At 62.5% G+C, this 15,718-nt stretch overlaps 2 protein-coding genes across 8 annotated transcripts; both read right to left on the bottom strand.

Moving 5' to 3' along the window:
* Window positions 1-1,907: 1,907 nt before the first annotated feature.
* Window positions 1,908-10,864, bottom strand: CASC3 (CASC3 exon junction complex subunit). 4 transcript variants are annotated; one of them, XM_042892272.1, is made up of 14 exons: window positions 10,622-10,864; window positions 10,388-10,415; window positions 10,015-10,052; window positions 8,403-8,561; window positions 8,164-8,315; window positions 7,669-7,845; window positions 6,832-7,505; window positions 5,551-5,615; window positions 5,246-5,360; window positions 4,655-4,753; window positions 3,809-4,023; window positions 3,036-3,158; window positions 2,785-2,860; window positions 1,908-2,282 (listed from the first exon to the last, which is right to left on the bottom strand). In XM_042892272.1, exons 1-13 carry the CDS (start codon window positions 10,862-10,864, stop codon window positions 2,825-2,827), a joined length of 2,124 nt encoding a protein of 707 aa, XP_042748206.1. In that variant the 3' UTR covers window positions 1,908-2,282; window positions 2,785-2,824. The 4 variants fall into 4 exon arrangements, with proteins under 4 accessions (XP_042748206.1, XP_042748207.1, XP_042748205.1 ...); XM_042892273.1 differs by having other exon boundaries at window positions 2,785-2,847; XM_042892271.1 differs by lacking the exon at window positions 2,785-2,860 and having other exon boundaries at window positions 3,036-3,161.
* A 273-nt stretch (window positions 10,865-11,137) lies between these two features.
* MSL1 (MSL complex subunit 1) lies at window positions 11,138-15,373 on the bottom strand. 4 transcript variants are annotated; one of them, XM_042892276.1, is made up of 8 exons: window positions 14,331-15,113; window positions 13,615-13,997; window positions 12,799-12,863; window positions 12,578-12,645; window positions 12,352-12,476; window positions 12,209-12,281; window positions 12,012-12,126; window positions 11,138-11,513 (listed from the first exon to the last, which is right to left on the bottom strand). In XM_042892276.1, the coding sequence occupies exons 1-7, from the start codon at window positions 14,666-14,668 to the stop codon at window positions 12,036-12,038; spliced, it is 1,143 nt and encodes a 380-aa protein (XP_042748210.1). In that variant the 5' UTR covers window positions 14,669-15,113; the 3' UTR covers window positions 11,138-11,513; window positions 12,012-12,035. The 4 variants fall into 4 exon arrangements, with proteins under 4 accessions (XP_042748210.1, XP_042748211.1, XP_042748209.1 ...); XM_042892277.1 differs by lacking the exon at window positions 11,138-11,513 and adding an exon at window positions 15,145-15,373 and having other exon boundaries at window positions 11,884-12,126; window positions 14,331-14,554; XM_042892275.1 differs by lacking the exon at window positions 11,138-11,513 and adding an exon at window positions 11,884-11,909.
* Between the last annotated feature and the right edge of the window lie 345 nt (window positions 15,374-15,718).

Below are 15,718 nucleotides of genomic sequence, written 5' to 3'. Positions count from 1 at the left end.
TGCCCCCCCCCCCGCCGGCAGCCGTTCGAGGACGGCGCTCAGGAGGCGCTCGGGGGGCGCGGGCGCGGCGGGGGGGCAGCGGCAGCAGCAGCGCGGGGGGGGCGGCGGCGGCGGCTCCGGGCTGAGCGCGGCGCGGTCCCCCCCCGGGGACAGCTCCGACGGGGACAGCGCCAACGGGGACCGCGGCGGCGGCGGCGGGGGGGGGGACCTCGGGAGGACGCAGCTCCAACCGTCGCCCTTCGCCCCCCGCCGGCCCCGGGGGCTCCTCCGGGGGGGCCGCGCTGTGGCGGCGCGGTGCGGGCAGCGGTGCGGGCAGGTGCGCGCCGGGCTTCTTCAGCAACTTCTCCAGCGGCTTCATGGCCGCGGAGCGCCTCGCGGGGCCATGGGCGGTGCGGGGCGGTGCGGGGCGGGGGGGCGGCTCCGCTCGCGCTCGGGCTCCGGAGAGAGTGGGGGGGGCCCGGCGCCGCCGCCCCGCCCCGCCCGGCACCTGCCCGCCCCCGGCCCCGGGCGGAGCGTCGCGGTCACGCGTGGCCCCCCCCGCCCGCAGCGCCGCGCCGCAGCGCTCTCCGCCGTACGCCCACCGCGCGGAGCGCTCAGGCAGCGCGCATCCCACGCCGCCCCCCCCCCCCCAAAAACCGGCGTGGGAAAAGCCCGTGGGTACGAGGGGGTGGATGAGCGGGGGTTCCCGCTGCGGCTTTGTTCGCGGTTCGCCTCCATCCCTCGTTGCCTGGCAACTCCCGGCCGCGCGGGGGGGGGAGTCGGGGGGCGGTGGCAGAACGCAGCCGTGTCCCCGCGTGTCCCCTCCACGCGCGGCTCCGCGTTGCGCTCCCCTCGGACCCTCAGCGCGGGGTCGGGACGGGAAACCGAGGCACGGTTGGGGGGGGGGGTCACCGGGAACGCGGCCCAAATCCGCGATGCCCCAATTGCAGCTCGGGGACGGGGGCAGCGCTGGCGCGGAGCTGTTATAATTAATGCGCTGTTATTTCTCCTAACGAGCCGGGAGCTGCCGCGGCTCTGCCCGCCCGATGCGCCTCCATTTGCAGCCGTGGGGGGGGGGGGGAGCTTTAGGGGGGGGGCACAGCCCCCGGGCTCCGCTCAGAGCGCCCACGGGTGGGAGGAAGGAGCGCACGGAGGCAGAGAACCCCACGAGCCCACCTCCCTGCAGCACGGGGCTCACAGCCCCTCTCCCACCGCTGCTGCCCCCAAAGCCGCCCCACGAGCACTTTGGGGGAGCGGGTGGAGCTGCGTGGCGCGTGGGTTCCCTCCTTGTGGCAACGGGCCGCGCTCCGTCCTCACCCCCACGCGCTGCCCCGGCCCGGGGGGGGGGAATTGGAGCCCCGCGGTCCCGCACCGCCCTCATCTCCGCATCGATCCAACGCTGCTTCCTCAGCGCTCGGTGCCACCGCGGCCGCGATGCTCGGAAACGCGACCCACACCGGCACCGAGACCCACCGGGCACGGCCAAAGCAGCGCCGACGGGAACCGAGCAGCCACCGAGCCGGGCGGCAGCGGAGCGGCAGCCCACGCGGGGCGCGTCGGGACTCGCCGGGCGCCGCCCCCAGCAGCACCGCGCCCGGTCGGGCCGGTTGTGCGGGCAGATGCGGGGTGCCCGTGAAGCTCCGTGCCTCCGAAGGGCCGGGCAGCAGGAAGCCCGCAGTGCACGGAGCGGGCGGGGAGGCTCCGCGAGCCCAAATCCGTGCACGGCATCCCGGGTTGGGAGCCTCCAGCTGCGGCCGGGGCTGCCCGGGGTGCAGCCGTGCAGGAAAAGCAGCAGAGAGGCTCTGCGCGAAGCTCAGCTGCTCTCACAGCCACAGGAATAGACTCGCTAATTTAAAAAGAGAATTGAGGATGAGAACGGAGCAGGGCTGGGGGTCGCGCTGCAGCACGGCAGACACACGGAGTCCAAATACCCAAAAGAAACAAATCAGCTTTACTGAAGGAGCCGGTTCATTCCTTAAATAAAAACAGAGACCACAATCAAGCAGCTGAGTTGAACATCCTAGAAAGGGAGAAGGGGAGGCTCAGTAGAAGGGGGAAGTGGGTGAGACCTCGCGGCCACTGACCCCGGTGCCGCCTGAGGGTCAGGGGAGGGGAGGAGGGCCGGCAGCCGGGGGGCGGTCCGGGCACGGAGGCGACGGCCCCGAGCAAAGCGGAAGCCGACGGCATCCCGCATCGCAGCCGGACGCGGCCTCCCGGTGCAGAACCGCCGGGTCCGACGCTGGGGTTCCACGGCCGCATCCCTACGTGCCGCTCCTCTCCTTCACCTTCTCACCTTTGCTGTCCTGGGGGAGCAGAAAGGAGACGGAGGCTCAGCACCGCGCAGCGCTGCGCCCGCCGCCCCCCGCCCCGCCGCCCCCCCCCCCGCTCCAGGGCCGGCTCCCGGACGAGGCCCCGCGGAGCGCGGCTCCCCGCAGGGACGCTCGGGCGGATCTCCAGCGGCTGCGCTTCCCGGCTGGGGGAGGCGCAGGGGAGCAGCGCTGCCCAACCCGGGGCGCAGCGGCACGGCGACACACGACAAAGGGAACCAGACACACACGTGGCACTCGGGCGCACACACAGAGAGCAGAGCTGCGCTGAGAAACCTGTCCCCAGAGCAGAGCAACGGCTCTCGGCTCCATGCAGCCTTGAAGGCTGCTGCCTGTGCCGGGTGCTGCCAGCATCCTGGCGCTGCTCTCCCACCGCAGGCACTGCCTCCTAAGCTCAGTGCTGGCCTTATTCCCTCTGAAGCATTTTTTTTTCCTACCCTGAGCAGAAAGAGAAAGCGAGAGTCAAATTCCGACTTACTTTTTACGTGGGTTAGATTTAAAGTATTTAGAAACTCAAATTAACTGGAGCCCTGCTTACCACCTGCAACGAGAAGCTGAGGTTTGGGACATGTCAACAACGAGGCAATTTTAAAACGTCCTTGGAACAACACATTTTTTTTTCGGGTGGGAGAGGGAGGCCGCAGCACCACACACAGCTCAGGGGACAGCAGCAGGCAGACGGGCAGAAGGGACGGGGAAAGGGACGCGCAGAGGGACGAGGGGCGGTACCTCGGGAGGCGGCGGCTTGATGGTGACGGGCTGCGACGTCCTGCGCGGCGGTGAGGGTTTGGGCTGCACTTGCTGCTGGACAGGGTTGTAGTACGTGACCCCCCCGAACACCTGGGACTGCGCCTGCTGCCGGAGAGCGGCACGCTCAGCACCGAGTGCCGCAGCACCGGCATCGCGGGGAGCAGACGGCGGCGGATCCAGGCCGCGCCCCCAGCCCCGTGCGGCGGCTCCGATCCGAGCAGCGAAGCTCGGGAAGCTGCGGGGCTCCGTCCTGCCGCTGCGTGTCAGCCGTGCGCCTCGCGCGGCCTCGGGGACGTCGGGCTGCCGCCGGGAGGGGCGGGCGCTGCTCCCCGCTCACACGGAGCCGGGCCAGGAACGGGAAAAGCCAGCCCTGCAAGCACTGCTCACAGCCAGGGCTGCCCGGGCGGCGCTGAGGAACGGCAGCAGGCAGCTCCCGGTGTGCACAGAGGGCATCCAAACAGTTCTCAGGATGCCTTTGGCTGAGCAGCTCCCAGCCTCCCGTGGGACGGCGCCCAGCTCGACGGGGGAAAATCCTAGCTTTGGATCCTCCAACACAGCCACGCCACACTCGAGACCCCAAATGCGAGTTAAGCAAAGCACAGAGGTGGCGGCGGTTCCTTCCGGTGCCCACCTCCAGCAGAGAAGCAAACGGCAGCAAACAGCCGCCGCTGGGGGCAGCACTGCTGCTGCAGCCCCCTCCCAGGCTCAGGGCACCCGCGGCTCCGGCAGGAAGGAAAGGCAGCACGGCTCACCTGGGTGTTGGAATAGAGGTGCGGAGGGGGCGGCGGGGGCAGCGCTCCTGGGGGGTACGGGTAGCCAGGATTCCCAAAATTCATGACTCCAGGCGGGGAGAAGTAAGTCGGGGCGAGAAGCTGCTGCGGCGGGGGCTGCCCTGGGGGCATGGAGACCGGCGGGGGGTAGAGGCCAGGGTTTGCCATCGGGGCTGCTGGCTGGTGGGGATGTAAACCTGAAAGAGCGACAAGGAGGAGCTGAGCGCCACGTCCTGCTGGGGCAGAGCGCTGTGGGGCCGGGGCTGCCATGGGGGCAGAGGGCAGCAGGCTGCGCCATCCGTGCTGCAGGCAGGAGAAGGGCAGAGGCTTCTCCTACAGCCTGTGGAGCTCAGCTCCTGCACTGGGGAAAGAAAAGGGGAAGCTCTGAGCAGAGCACACGGCCCCCCCGGCCTCGGCTCGGGAACCGGACGCGGCCCCAATCAGCACGTCCACTACAGGAAACGGTTCTGCAGGCGACATGGAGAACACCCCAATCCAACAGCTCTCATTTCTGCTTTTCTCTTCTGAGCTACGAGCAGCAGGGAATGAAGACCCAGCCTGGCACAGCAGCTGGCACAGCCCCACACCATGCTGCCGGGGAATGGCCTGGCCAGGCTGCCTGCAGCACAGTGGCCGTGCAGCTAGAAGCTGCCAAGGCAGTGAGATGATCTCAGTCTGCACTGCCTGCGAGAGCCAGGCACGGCTATTTTTCCTCCCTGAAGACTGATATGAATTCAACCCTAATGCACGAGGGAAGCAGGTCTCCTCCATGCCACAGAAAAGGACAGAGGCTGTGCAAAGCCGGCCCGGCTGCCCCGTGCTCCTCACCTGGATGAGGGAGGTGCATTTCTGGCTGCACGATCATCCCCTGGGGCGGCAGTGGGGCCGGGTTCTCACTGTGGGTGTAGATTGGTCCCTGGAATTGTACTGCAACACAGAGCAGAGCATAAGAAAACCCCCACCACGTTTTGTTCTACTGCAGCACCGCAGATCCAAGCCACCTACAGTTACTGCACTCGAACGCAGTGCTGGGAGCTCCACTCCTACCAGAACAGCACACAGCCCACCCAGCTCCCAGATGCTGCGTGCTCCCACAGCAGAGCTTCCTATTCCCTTCACAATGCAGAACGCTCAGGGACTTTCTCCTCTCTCACTTTACATGCCGGAATAAATTCCAAACCCATCTTTGTGTTCAGCAGTTCTCCCTGCTGCTCTGATTTCTGGCCAGTTTTAACGTCTCACAGAAAAAGCAGCGCCTTTGGAGCCCCTGCCTGGGGCAGGAGAGCAACGCTGCACACCGAGATCAGCGCAGGGCGGCTCAGAGCAGCAGAGACAAAGCAGCACTGCTCCTGACAAAAGGAAGGGGAGCAAAGCCCAACTTCAGCCCCTGAGCATAGGGGACAGGAGGGGGTCACTCACGTGGGTCGTAGTAGTGCCCCTCCATGATGCTGATGTGCATGGGGGGGGCCGGCTCTGGCACTGGGGGTCTCTGCCGCTGCGAGGAGTAGCGCTTGGCACGGCCGCCCTGCACCGCCTGCGGGAGACAAAGCAGCAGTCGGTGCCCAGCAGGGAGCCCCCACTGCCCCCCCCGGCCTCTGTGGGTCACAGAGAACCACGGCACACAGAAAGGGGAGGGCTGAGGTGCCCCAGCCACGCTCTGATTATTCCAGCCCACGGTCAAAGCAAGGCTCGGCTTCCCCGCTTCCATAAGCGACGTGCTTTACCATTTCCTCCATCCTGTTGAACTGAGGGGGCGGCCCAGTTCCCACGTGCAGATGGTTGGGAATACCTAAGGAAGAAGCAAACTGGTTCTTATGGGTTGCATTTGTTCTCAGCCACCTCGCTGTCACCGGTGCTGGGAGCTGTGCACCAACGCCAGGAGACCCCGCGCCGCCTCCCCTGTGAGAACCTCCCAGCAACTCCAGCTCTCTGACTGCCATTCCAGACATCTCAGAGCAAACCAGAAGCTGTTGTGTCACTGCACGATCATCCACTCTGCTCAGTGCATTTCACATCTGCCTGAAAGAAATCCTCCGCTCAAAATTCAGGTTCTGGTCTCAGCTCTGCTCCTGGGTCCGCATGGGACAGCGTAAGCATCACAAACAGCCACCAGCAGCACCACGTCATCTCAGCTGTGAATCAGCTTCCAAACTCTTGTTCTAGTGGCACGTTTACAGCCTGCCCACTCTGGTCTACGATCAAGGCAAGGCTCTGCTCACACCGCTGTGTGCAGGAAGATCTGCTTCCACAGACCCAACCCTCAAGAGCTTAGGACAGCAGCAGGTCACTTTCTTCTCCTTGCTCCAGTTTTGTTTCTCTTGGGAAGGACTCTGACTCTCCCCAGTAAAAACCTTAATTCTGCAAATTGATGATTACGTCTGCACGACCTCTGGAATGGCTGCCCCACAAGAATTCGGTCCTTTGCTCAGCCTGCCTGCCCACTTCCCAGCACAGATTGGCCTCCTGCAACCACACCACTGGATTCGCAGCCAAGCGGCACCGCCAGAGAGCAGCTCAGAGCCTGCAGCATGCCTGTGTTGATGAAGGGAGGCCGGGTCCCTCCTGCCCCCAGCAGCACACCACAGGAGCCCAGTTACTCATCACCCTCACCCATAACCACACGTAATGCTCTTTATCCTCTGAACTCCAGCTCTGAGCCTGGCTGTGACTCACACTGCTCCGCAAGTTCCTGCTGCCTGCTTCCTGCACAGCCCTTCCCCTTCACTGACCCTTCCCCCATTCTTAACAAATAGGGTAAGGAGGAGTCTGCTCTGATGCCCATCTGAGCCTTAACCCAGTTCACCTACAACAGAACGTTTAATTTCCTCATTTTTATGTTCTGTTTTGTCCCTTCCCGTTGTCCCACTGCATTTTCTCCACCTCGTGAGTCTCCACCACCCTCCACAGCTGGGACAGCATCACACTGCTCAGCTCTGACCGCCTACGTGGCTGCAGACCCCAGGCAGGGGCAGCAGCACCCAAGCTGCCAGCTGGCACACACTCACCCCGCAGCTCCCGGGGCTGTAAGAACTGAGATTGCCCCGGGCTCCAGTTCTGCTCCGTCAGATTCATCTGAATCATCTCCTGCTCAAGTCCATCCAAGCTGGATTCCACTGGCGACTCCCAGTTGCTCTTTGCTGGCGGGGGGGACGCCTCAGCTTGGACAGGTTTTGGTGTCGCAGGAGCTTCCAGAGCAGGCACGTCATCCGCCAGCTTCCCCGCGTCCCCAGCTTTGACTCTGGTCCTCCTTGCCCGGGAATAAGACTTCTTTTCTATTGGTCTGTCTGGCGGCGGCTGCACGGCGTCGCTCTGGTTTTCCAGGGCGCCCTCCTCCTTGACAGGGCTGCCGTGGACGTGCCCTGCTTCCACTTCTGGTGACTTCTCTCTCGGTGGGCTCTGCTCCGAACGTTTCGCTCGATAGCTGCTCTCCTGTTTGCCCTGCTCACCATTTCGGGACGGGTGCTGCACGCTGGCTTCTGAAGCTCGGTATCCTGGGCGGGTTTCCTTGTAGCCCCCCACCCTCGGGTAGTTTCTGGGAGGGGGCATCCTCCCCGTTCCCGCAGAGCTCCTGCTGGTGAAGGTTCGTGGGGCAGCAGAAGTGCCGTCTGAGCCCTGGTGCCGGGGGGGCTTGTTGGGCCGCTCGTTGGACCAGTTGGGGTCTCGCTGGGGGCTCCCAAACCTGAGGGATAACAGCAGTGCGAAGGACTGGAACCAAAAGCCAGGGCAGGGGAGCCTCCGGGACACGACTTCCAGGACTGAGCCCCCAGCCCTGCTTAGAGCCCGCTGCAGAGGGCTGAGGCTGCCCCCCACGAGGAGCAGGCCGCGCTCTGCCCGCTGCTCACCTCGGTTTGCGCATCCTCCTCGGCCTGATGTCATCAGGGTTGTGAGCGGAGCGGATGTCGTAGCCATACAGAGCAATCAGCTCCTGCCTGGTTTTGGGGGCCTGCTCGTCCTCCCGGAACTTGTCGTGCTCCCAGCGGCCCTCGTCCTTCCACAGCTTCCGCTGCCGACCCTTCGGCCTGCACACATGGGGAGGAACAGCAGGTTGTGAGGAAGCCAGAGACAGCAGCTCCAACCCACAGCAAAGGCTTGGAGGGCAGAATGCGGGTGGGAGGCAGCATCTCTCCTTCCTCCTGCTCGGCAGCTGCCCACTGGAAACAGGCTTTACTCGTGTTTACTGTGCCCAGTCCCTGCTTTTACAAAACTAAAAGCCAAGACGTCCCTGCAGAACACTGCTAGCAGGCAGCTGGGCCAGAGAACAGAAAAGCTCTTTGCTGATCCTTCCCAGCACGTCACAAGCGCTGCAAGCATCACCGGGGCCGGGCGGCGCCACATACCTGACCTCCTCCTCCTGCGTCTGCCCTCGGAGATCGTGCTCAAAGAAGAGCCCTTTGCGTGGGATGTAAGCTGGGTTCTTCCGATCCTCGTCGTCATCCAGGTGCTTGGGAGCTTTTTTCCCAACTTTATTCTCAACAGGTTCGGTGCTCTCCTGTCAAAATCAGACAGCTCCTAACACTGCAGCAGCCCCGCTGCAAGAAGCTCCCCGCAGAGCAGGGAGCACACAGATACCACCTACCTGCCCGTCCCCACTTTGCCTTTCACCGGTTACGGCACCTTTCGAGTCCAGTTTCTCATCCCCTTTCTCCACTTTTGCTGCAGACTCACAGGAATCATTGCTATCCTGCTTCAGTTCCACTTTGGCACTTTCTTCCTCGCTGTAATCCTCTTCCTCTGCCTGAAAGAGCCCCGCTTTACTCACACACACACCTGGAGCAGCGGCTCTCCTGGTGATTTCCCAAAGTCCCCACACCTACAGGTCAGTTCCCATTCCGCTTTTGACACCTCTGACCATTTCACAGCACAGGATTTGCTCCCAAAGTCCTCACTACCCCTCTATCTTTACAGAAAAGACAAAGATTAAGCCCAAGGTCTCTCCCCAGCAGCTGCCACTGGTGACATCAGACCAAACAACCACAGCTGCCAGCACAGAGCTGGGAGCAGCTCCCCCTCACCGCCCCTGAGTGCCACGTGTGCCTCCTGCAGCCCAGGAGCCCATGGGAGCTCCATGATGGGGTGACAGCCACGCTGCCGGGCCCTCGCTGTCCCTCTCTCCCACTGCAGCCCCTCATTCCCTGCAGTTCCCCAGCTGACTCACTCCAAGCTCTCTGCTCTCAGGAGCGTGACCTCATTTCACCCTCCAGGAGCCTGCAAGCCTTGCTCAGCTTGGGATGGCCACTAAAAATAGCCCGGTGTGATTAACAAGAAGGCTGCTCTATTTTTCTCTTTCAACACAGCCTATTTGCACATCAACTGCTCCTTTTGTTTACGCCGGGGAAACCCAGACATGGCATTATTTTTAGGCTCAGGAACAGAGCCATCCTGGCACCCGGTGATGCAACACCGCCTGGCTGCGTCGCCCAGGGGAGCTGCCCCCTCCTTCCTGCCCAGGGCACGGCCTCTCCAGCACTGCACAGCCCCGGCAGCTTCCATTCCATCCGCCTCAGTTTGCGGTTTTCATTTTAAACCAATGCCCACCTCAGGATCTCCACAAAGCCTGCCTCGGAACAGACTGCTTCTCCAAACGCCTCTGATCTCAGAACGCAGGGCAGTGTGTTGCCATGGGCTGCGGCCAAGGCTGCCCCTCCAGCACAGCACTCAGCACACAGGGGAGGTTCTCCCAGCACACGCAGTGCAGAGCTGCCTGCATGCAGGCGTCTCACTGACCCAGTGCCACACACAGACATCAGGGATGCCCCTTGGGATGCTTCCAACCCAGCGCTAAGCTTTTAATTTCAACTAATTACAACGCAGCCGCCATCCTACACCCTTCTTCCACACCCTTCTTAGCCGTTCCGCTCCCACCACGCGATGTCTGAGGACTGAAACGGACCACGTGCTTGTCCTGCATTCACCTTGCAGCAGCACAGGTGCAGCAGCACCCGCCCTGCCCTGACAGAACCGTCGGGGGAGGAGGAACTGCACCTGGAGAACCCGTTTTCCCCTCACACCAATGGCTGCAGCGCAGCACAGCTCTGTAACACGCACACAGCGCATGAGCTGCAGCCTGGAGACAGATACAGCTGCTGCAGATGAGAATGAAGGGCACAAACCAGTGTTGTGCTAAAATTACACGAGGTGAATTCACCCCACAGAGCCCTTCCACCACCAGGACACGCAGTCTGACTTACCTCCGAGTCCTCTGCACTTTCATAATCTGACAGCACAGCTGCAGGGGAGAAAAAGGAGGCATTGTCAGGGCAGGAAGAGCAGCACAGCTCCCCGTGATCGCAGCACCGGGTCCTGGGCCATCACCAGCAAATACACCACATGGCCACGTAGCGTGGTATCACAGCAGCACGAAGAGCCCTTGAGGAAAAGCACCACCCTACGTGGGGGGACCCAGCTGGGCCTGGGGAGGGCTGACCAGCACCCCCTGCACCCCCATTTGCAGTATTATGGCCGATGCTCAGGACTGCAGCTGCAGCACTGCAGGAAGCAGCGCCTTCCCCGTTTCCCTTTGCACACACCGTGAGCACACGCAGCGACACAGCCGTTACTCACCATCGCCTTCGATGCCGTCCTCGCTTTCCTAAAGAGGAAAAAAAAGGCGCTTTAACAGAAGGGAGTGAAGGGCAGCATCCGGCCCGGGAGCTCAGCTCAACCGAGCCCCGCGAGCAGGGAGCCGCGAGGATCGGGCAGCGCCGGGCGCAGCGGAGCGTTGACACCGTGAGAGCCGCGCGGCACCACCGGGAGGCACGAGAGACGCGGACCGCCGCTCCCCCCCGCCCCACTCACACACTCGGATTGCGGAGCGCTTTTGGCCGCCCCTCCCCCGGCGGCGCTTTCGGCCCCGCGGCCCCGCGGCCCCGCGCTCAGAGCTCCGGCGGCGCCTCGCGGAGGGCGGTGCGAAGGCCGCGGCGAAGCGGAGCCGGAGCGGGAGCGGGCGGGGCTGGCGGCGGAGTCGCCGCTGTCGGAGGCGGCCGAGTCCGAGTCGTCCTCGCTGTCCTGCGAGGCGCGCTGCCGCCGCCGGTCCGCCATCTTGGGGCAACCGCAGGGGCGGGCGGCGCCGCGGGGCACCGCGGGAACGGACTACGGCTCCCGGCGGCCCTCGCGCGCTGTGACGTCACGCGGCGCGCCCTCCCATCGATCCCCGCGGCTGTTCCCGCTCCCCGGCAGGGGGCGGGCGCGCGCCGAGGGCACGGCCCGGAGGCGGAAGTGACGTCACGCGCGAGACGGCGCAGAGGCCAGAGGTCACGGGGGGGAAGGAAGGCAGCGACACGCAGCCGCTGTTTTTCCGCTTTTATTGAAAAAAAAAAAAAAAAGGAAAAAAAAAAAACAACCAAAAACAGAACAAACAAACAAACAAACAAACAAAACGTCTGCATTGAGTCAGCACCGGGGGTATTTACACAGCGACCCAGGCACACGGGGCGGGCTCCGGGCCGGGCCCAGGCCGCACGCGCACGGCAGGGCGGGGCGATGCGTTTAATTAACGTTTGTTCCCCATTTCCTGCCGCTCAGCCGCGGGGAGCGGCGAGCAGCGCCCTCCAGCACTGCGCCCGTAGGAACAGCCTGGCACAGAACGGGGCTCCTCCTGGCACAGCGTGAGGGGGGTCGGGTCGCTGCCACGCTGCCACCCTCAGAAGGCTTAAATTAAAAAAGAACCAACGTTGTGCGTTGAGGATTTCTATTTCACACACGAGGAAAAAAAAAAAAAAAGAAAAAAAAAAAAAAGAAAAAGAAAAAGAAAAAGAAGTTTGTTTTCGTTTCCTTTTAAAACTCTCCTCCCACCACGTTACAGCCACTCAACAGGAACAACACAAAGGCGGTGGCTGACGGAAGCTTCAGCCTCGGGCAGCTGCTCAGCGCTGTTTCCTGACCCAACACCAGATCAGGGCCAGCGCCGCCGCAGCCCTTCCCCACGGAGCACAGGCTGGGCCCGGTCCATGCCTGCCACGGACACCGAGACCCGCTGGGGCCCACAGGAGGCTCCCACCCCACTGCTGCACGCAGGGCTGCTGAGGAGGGAGGAACACAAATGGGAGACAAACCCCAGCTCAAAGCACAGGCGGCGGGGACGAGTCTGAAACGTGTTGAAAAGAAAACGAGAGAACAAAACCAGGGCATGGAGGGAACAAAACCATCCCTGAACACGAACAAAGAGGGCAAGGACTCAGCAACGTACAGAGCTCCCGGCTCCGCTGCGCTGCTACTTCCTGCAGGTCCGGTGGGGGGTCTGCTTCTTCTGCACCTCCAGCCGGCAGCGGCTGCGCTCATCCAGCCAGGGCAGCTCGAAGTTCCTGCAAGCAGAACCAGCACTCAGCACCCCACAGCACCATCCCCATCCGCGACGTCCCATCTCCAGTGCCCCTTTGTACTCACTGTGGGGTCAGTTTGGGTAAGGGGCGGCCAAAGGCAACGACAGGCAGGTAGGGGGTGATCAACAAGCTTTCCACTGTGGGAGAGAAACGGTGTCACAGAGCTGCAGAGGGCGGGCAGCCCTCCCTGCACTGCCAGGCACTCACCATCATCCGGCTCAGGGAAAAATGAGGTAACTTCAGGCTCCGACTCCTGAATTCCTTTCCTTTTATACATTCTGAGCTGCAGTCGCTGTAAAATTCTTTGTTCCCTGATCCTTTGGATATCCCATCTGGAAAACAGTGACCCGTAGGCAGTGAGGAGCTGCAGCTGGGTGCCAGCAGCCATGCAGGCCAGCAGGGCCTACGTTTGCAGCACTGCATTTATTCCTACCTTTTCCTTCGTTTTTCATCCAACTCCAGTTTTGCATGCCGTTTGGAAAACACGCTGTCATCGAGGTTCTGCATAAAGAGAAAGGGAGATGGGTGCTGCCCCCTGCACTCATTTGTCCCCCTCACCCGCTGCAGGTGCCTTCAACCATCGGTTCTGATGGTGACAAGAAGGCTGCTGCAACCTCAGCCACACACACAGGGCCAGCCGTGACTCGCACGTACCTCCAGGATGTCTGAGGGGTTGGGGTCTCGCAGGGGCTCCACAACATGGTCCCTCCAAGATGGAACTGCAAGGGGAAGGTTCAGATGTTAACCCAGCACAGAGGCACTGCAAGCTCACTCTACGCCACCAGTCCCAAGCTCCAGGAGGCTCCAGCCAGGCTGCTCTGGGATTGGCAGCACAGGGAGGGCTGGAAGCTGCCCTGCCTCTCGCTGCAGACCTGAGGCACTGGGATGGAATGCAGAGGCCTCCTCCTCACTCACAACATTTTGCTATCCAGTGTTTGCAGGCAGCTGGCAATGCAGCAAACCTGGCAGCTCCCCATTCCCACTGTATGCTGGGCACCTCACAGAGCTCAGGGCTTTTCCTTCCCCAAGTCAGGCTGCACTGTGGGGCTAGGAGGAAAACACCCAGAACAGGGCCCAGCAGAAGGCAGGGATTCTGCCCAGGCGCTCTGGCGAGGAACAAACACATCACACTGCACTGCACCAACCCAGAAACACATTTCCCAACCACAGGCAGGAAGTTGCTTCACATTTTGCTCAAACAGGCACACAGGCTGTGCTGGAAACCAGGCTGGTTTGACACGTGCAGAGCGGGACCCAGAGCCCCCTGCCCTGCTGCCCAGCACAGGCAGCACAAGCCAGAGAGGGCCTGGAGCGCTCGGGCAGCGCAGACAATCTGCTCCTTATCTCCACTGCATCCAGGACGCTGCTCTGTGCCAGCTCTGGGGAAGGGCACAGGGCTCCCAAGGCAGGCAATGCTCCACCAGCTGCCAGCCCCGCCTGCACACCTTCTGCAGGCTCTCCATCGCTTACTTGCTACAGTCTCCTCCTTCTTTGGGGAGGGCTCTCGTAACGGCAACGGTGATGGGGGGGGCTGATGCCAGCGACACAAGTACATTTCCGTGGTGGAAAGGTAGGGCAGATCGTCTATCTCGCTGAAGAAGCCCTTTTCCTTGGGGTGGCTGCTGGGGCCCTTCAGCGGGGCGGAGGGTCTGAGCGGGGTCTCCAGCAGCGACCTGTTTTTTTCTGGAGTCTCTTGGCTCCGCAGTTCTCGTTTGCAAACAGTTTCAGACAAAGAACCACTCGACTCCTCTTTCACCGGAGAGTGCTTCAGAGTTTTACCCTTCACCTTTGAGAACTCAGACACCAATTTCTTAACGGGCGTTTTCCTCTCTGCGCTCCCAAACGCCGGCTTCCTGCAAGAGAGAGGACTGCTGAGCTGCAGCACCCAGAGCTGCCAGCCCTGCACGCCGCTGCTCCACTGACAGCTTCAAGACTTTTCCCTCTCAGGTGCATCACTGCTGCTTTTTAAGAGCATTTGCACACGCAGGAGAGGCGTGTGGGCGCCAGGCACCACAAACACACATCTCTGGGGTTTTAATCAAAAGCAGGACCGCAAACAGAATGGGAAAACACAGTGAGACCGAGCCTGGCTGGAGCAGAGGCAGGAGAAAGGGAAACCCACAGCCAGCTGGCTGAGCCCCACACTTCCCCACACACCCCACCCGCGGCCCCGCAGCACCCTCTACCTTTTATGCCCCTTCCCATTCCGGCCGTAGGGGAAGTGCTTGGGCTGCAGGGTTTGCGAGGGCTCCAGCAGTTCCTGTGGGCATTCCAGTGGCAGTTTCTCACACGCCTCTGCTTCAGCCTTCTCATCCACCTCGAAGCCCTGGAAAATCCTGTGTTTTTCTCTCTCGGTGTCCTTCTTCACCAGCTGCACTCTTCTTTCCATGCGCTCAATGCGCGCAAGGAGCTGGAACACAGAAACAGCACGGCTCAGACGCATGCTGATGGGTGAGCAGGGGAATACCTCCAGTGAGAGCCACCCTGCAGCACCCACAGCCTGCCTGCAGAAGGGCTCAGCCATCGCAGGACACAGACGACCACAGTCAGTGCCTTCCTACTTCCTGACCACAGCAAACTGTGCCTGTCCTGGCTTTTACCTTACAACTCAGGCAATGGAGAGCTTCCAAGGCACAGGAGGAGCCCCTAGGTGGCACCCGACCCCTGGCGCTGCGCCCGCACCCCAAGGTCAGCGGGCTGTGGGACGCTGCAGGTTTTGCTACGCGCAGTGAGTGCCATCATTAACTCATGCTCGCTCTCCTGAGCTGGAGAGGGGAGGCTGAGAGCAGAGACTGCACCCAGTCACGGCAGGGCGATGATGTCTGCGTGCTGCAGGCAATGCAGCCCCGTAATGCTAATGATGGGGAAGCCGGGCACAGCAGGTGTGCAGATGCACGACCTGAGATGCCCCAGCAGCACAAGATGGCCCCTCGCTGCCCGGCTGCTTCTCGCCCAGCAGTGCTGCCCATCCCCACTGCAGCAGGGCATCGGCTCACAAACCTGGCACGTGACGAGCAGCGATGGCAGTCGCTCCAACTCTGCCGCATCCCCTCCGAGCGCTTTGAGGGCTCGAGGACGCAGCTCATAATTAGATGCGGTCTTTATTAGAAAGCTGCATTCACAGCCCTGCTGGGCGCAGAGGATCGGCAGCTCGGAGGGCTCTGCAGCGCAGGCAAACACCCCGGGACACCCTGAGATGCGTTTTGTTGCAGAGCCCCCCCCGGGGAAAGGGCTGCGGGGGGGTGTGGGGTGTTATTTTTAGGCTGCTGCAGACCATACAGATGAGGGTTGGGACTGGGAGGGAAGCACAGAGCACCACAGAACAGGGACGGGGAGCCCCGCAGCCCCACGGCAAGCAGCAGCACATGGGTCAGTGGTAATACAGGGTGCCTCCTAAATGCACAGCCCTGCAAACACAGCCACCTCGGGGGGGCACCATATCTGTAGGGCAACGCACACGGAGGGGGGGCAAGCAATGCAGATAGGGCATTCCCACCCGTGGGGGGCACGGCACCGGGGTGGGACGCACACACCGCGGTTGGTGCCGGCCCTGCAGCGGGGGGGGGGGGGGGCC

The sequence above is a fragment of the Lagopus leucura genome, unplaced genomic scaffold, assembly GCF_019238085.1.
Source record: "Lagopus leucura isolate 7727_CA_CO unplaced genomic scaffold, USGS_WTPT01 259-9_obj-0_obj, whole genome shotgun sequence".
NCBI classification, from domain to species: Eukaryota; Metazoa; Chordata; class Aves; order Galliformes; family Phasianidae; genus Lagopus; species Lagopus leucura.
This window is presented reverse-complemented; position numbering and strand designations above follow the sequence as displayed.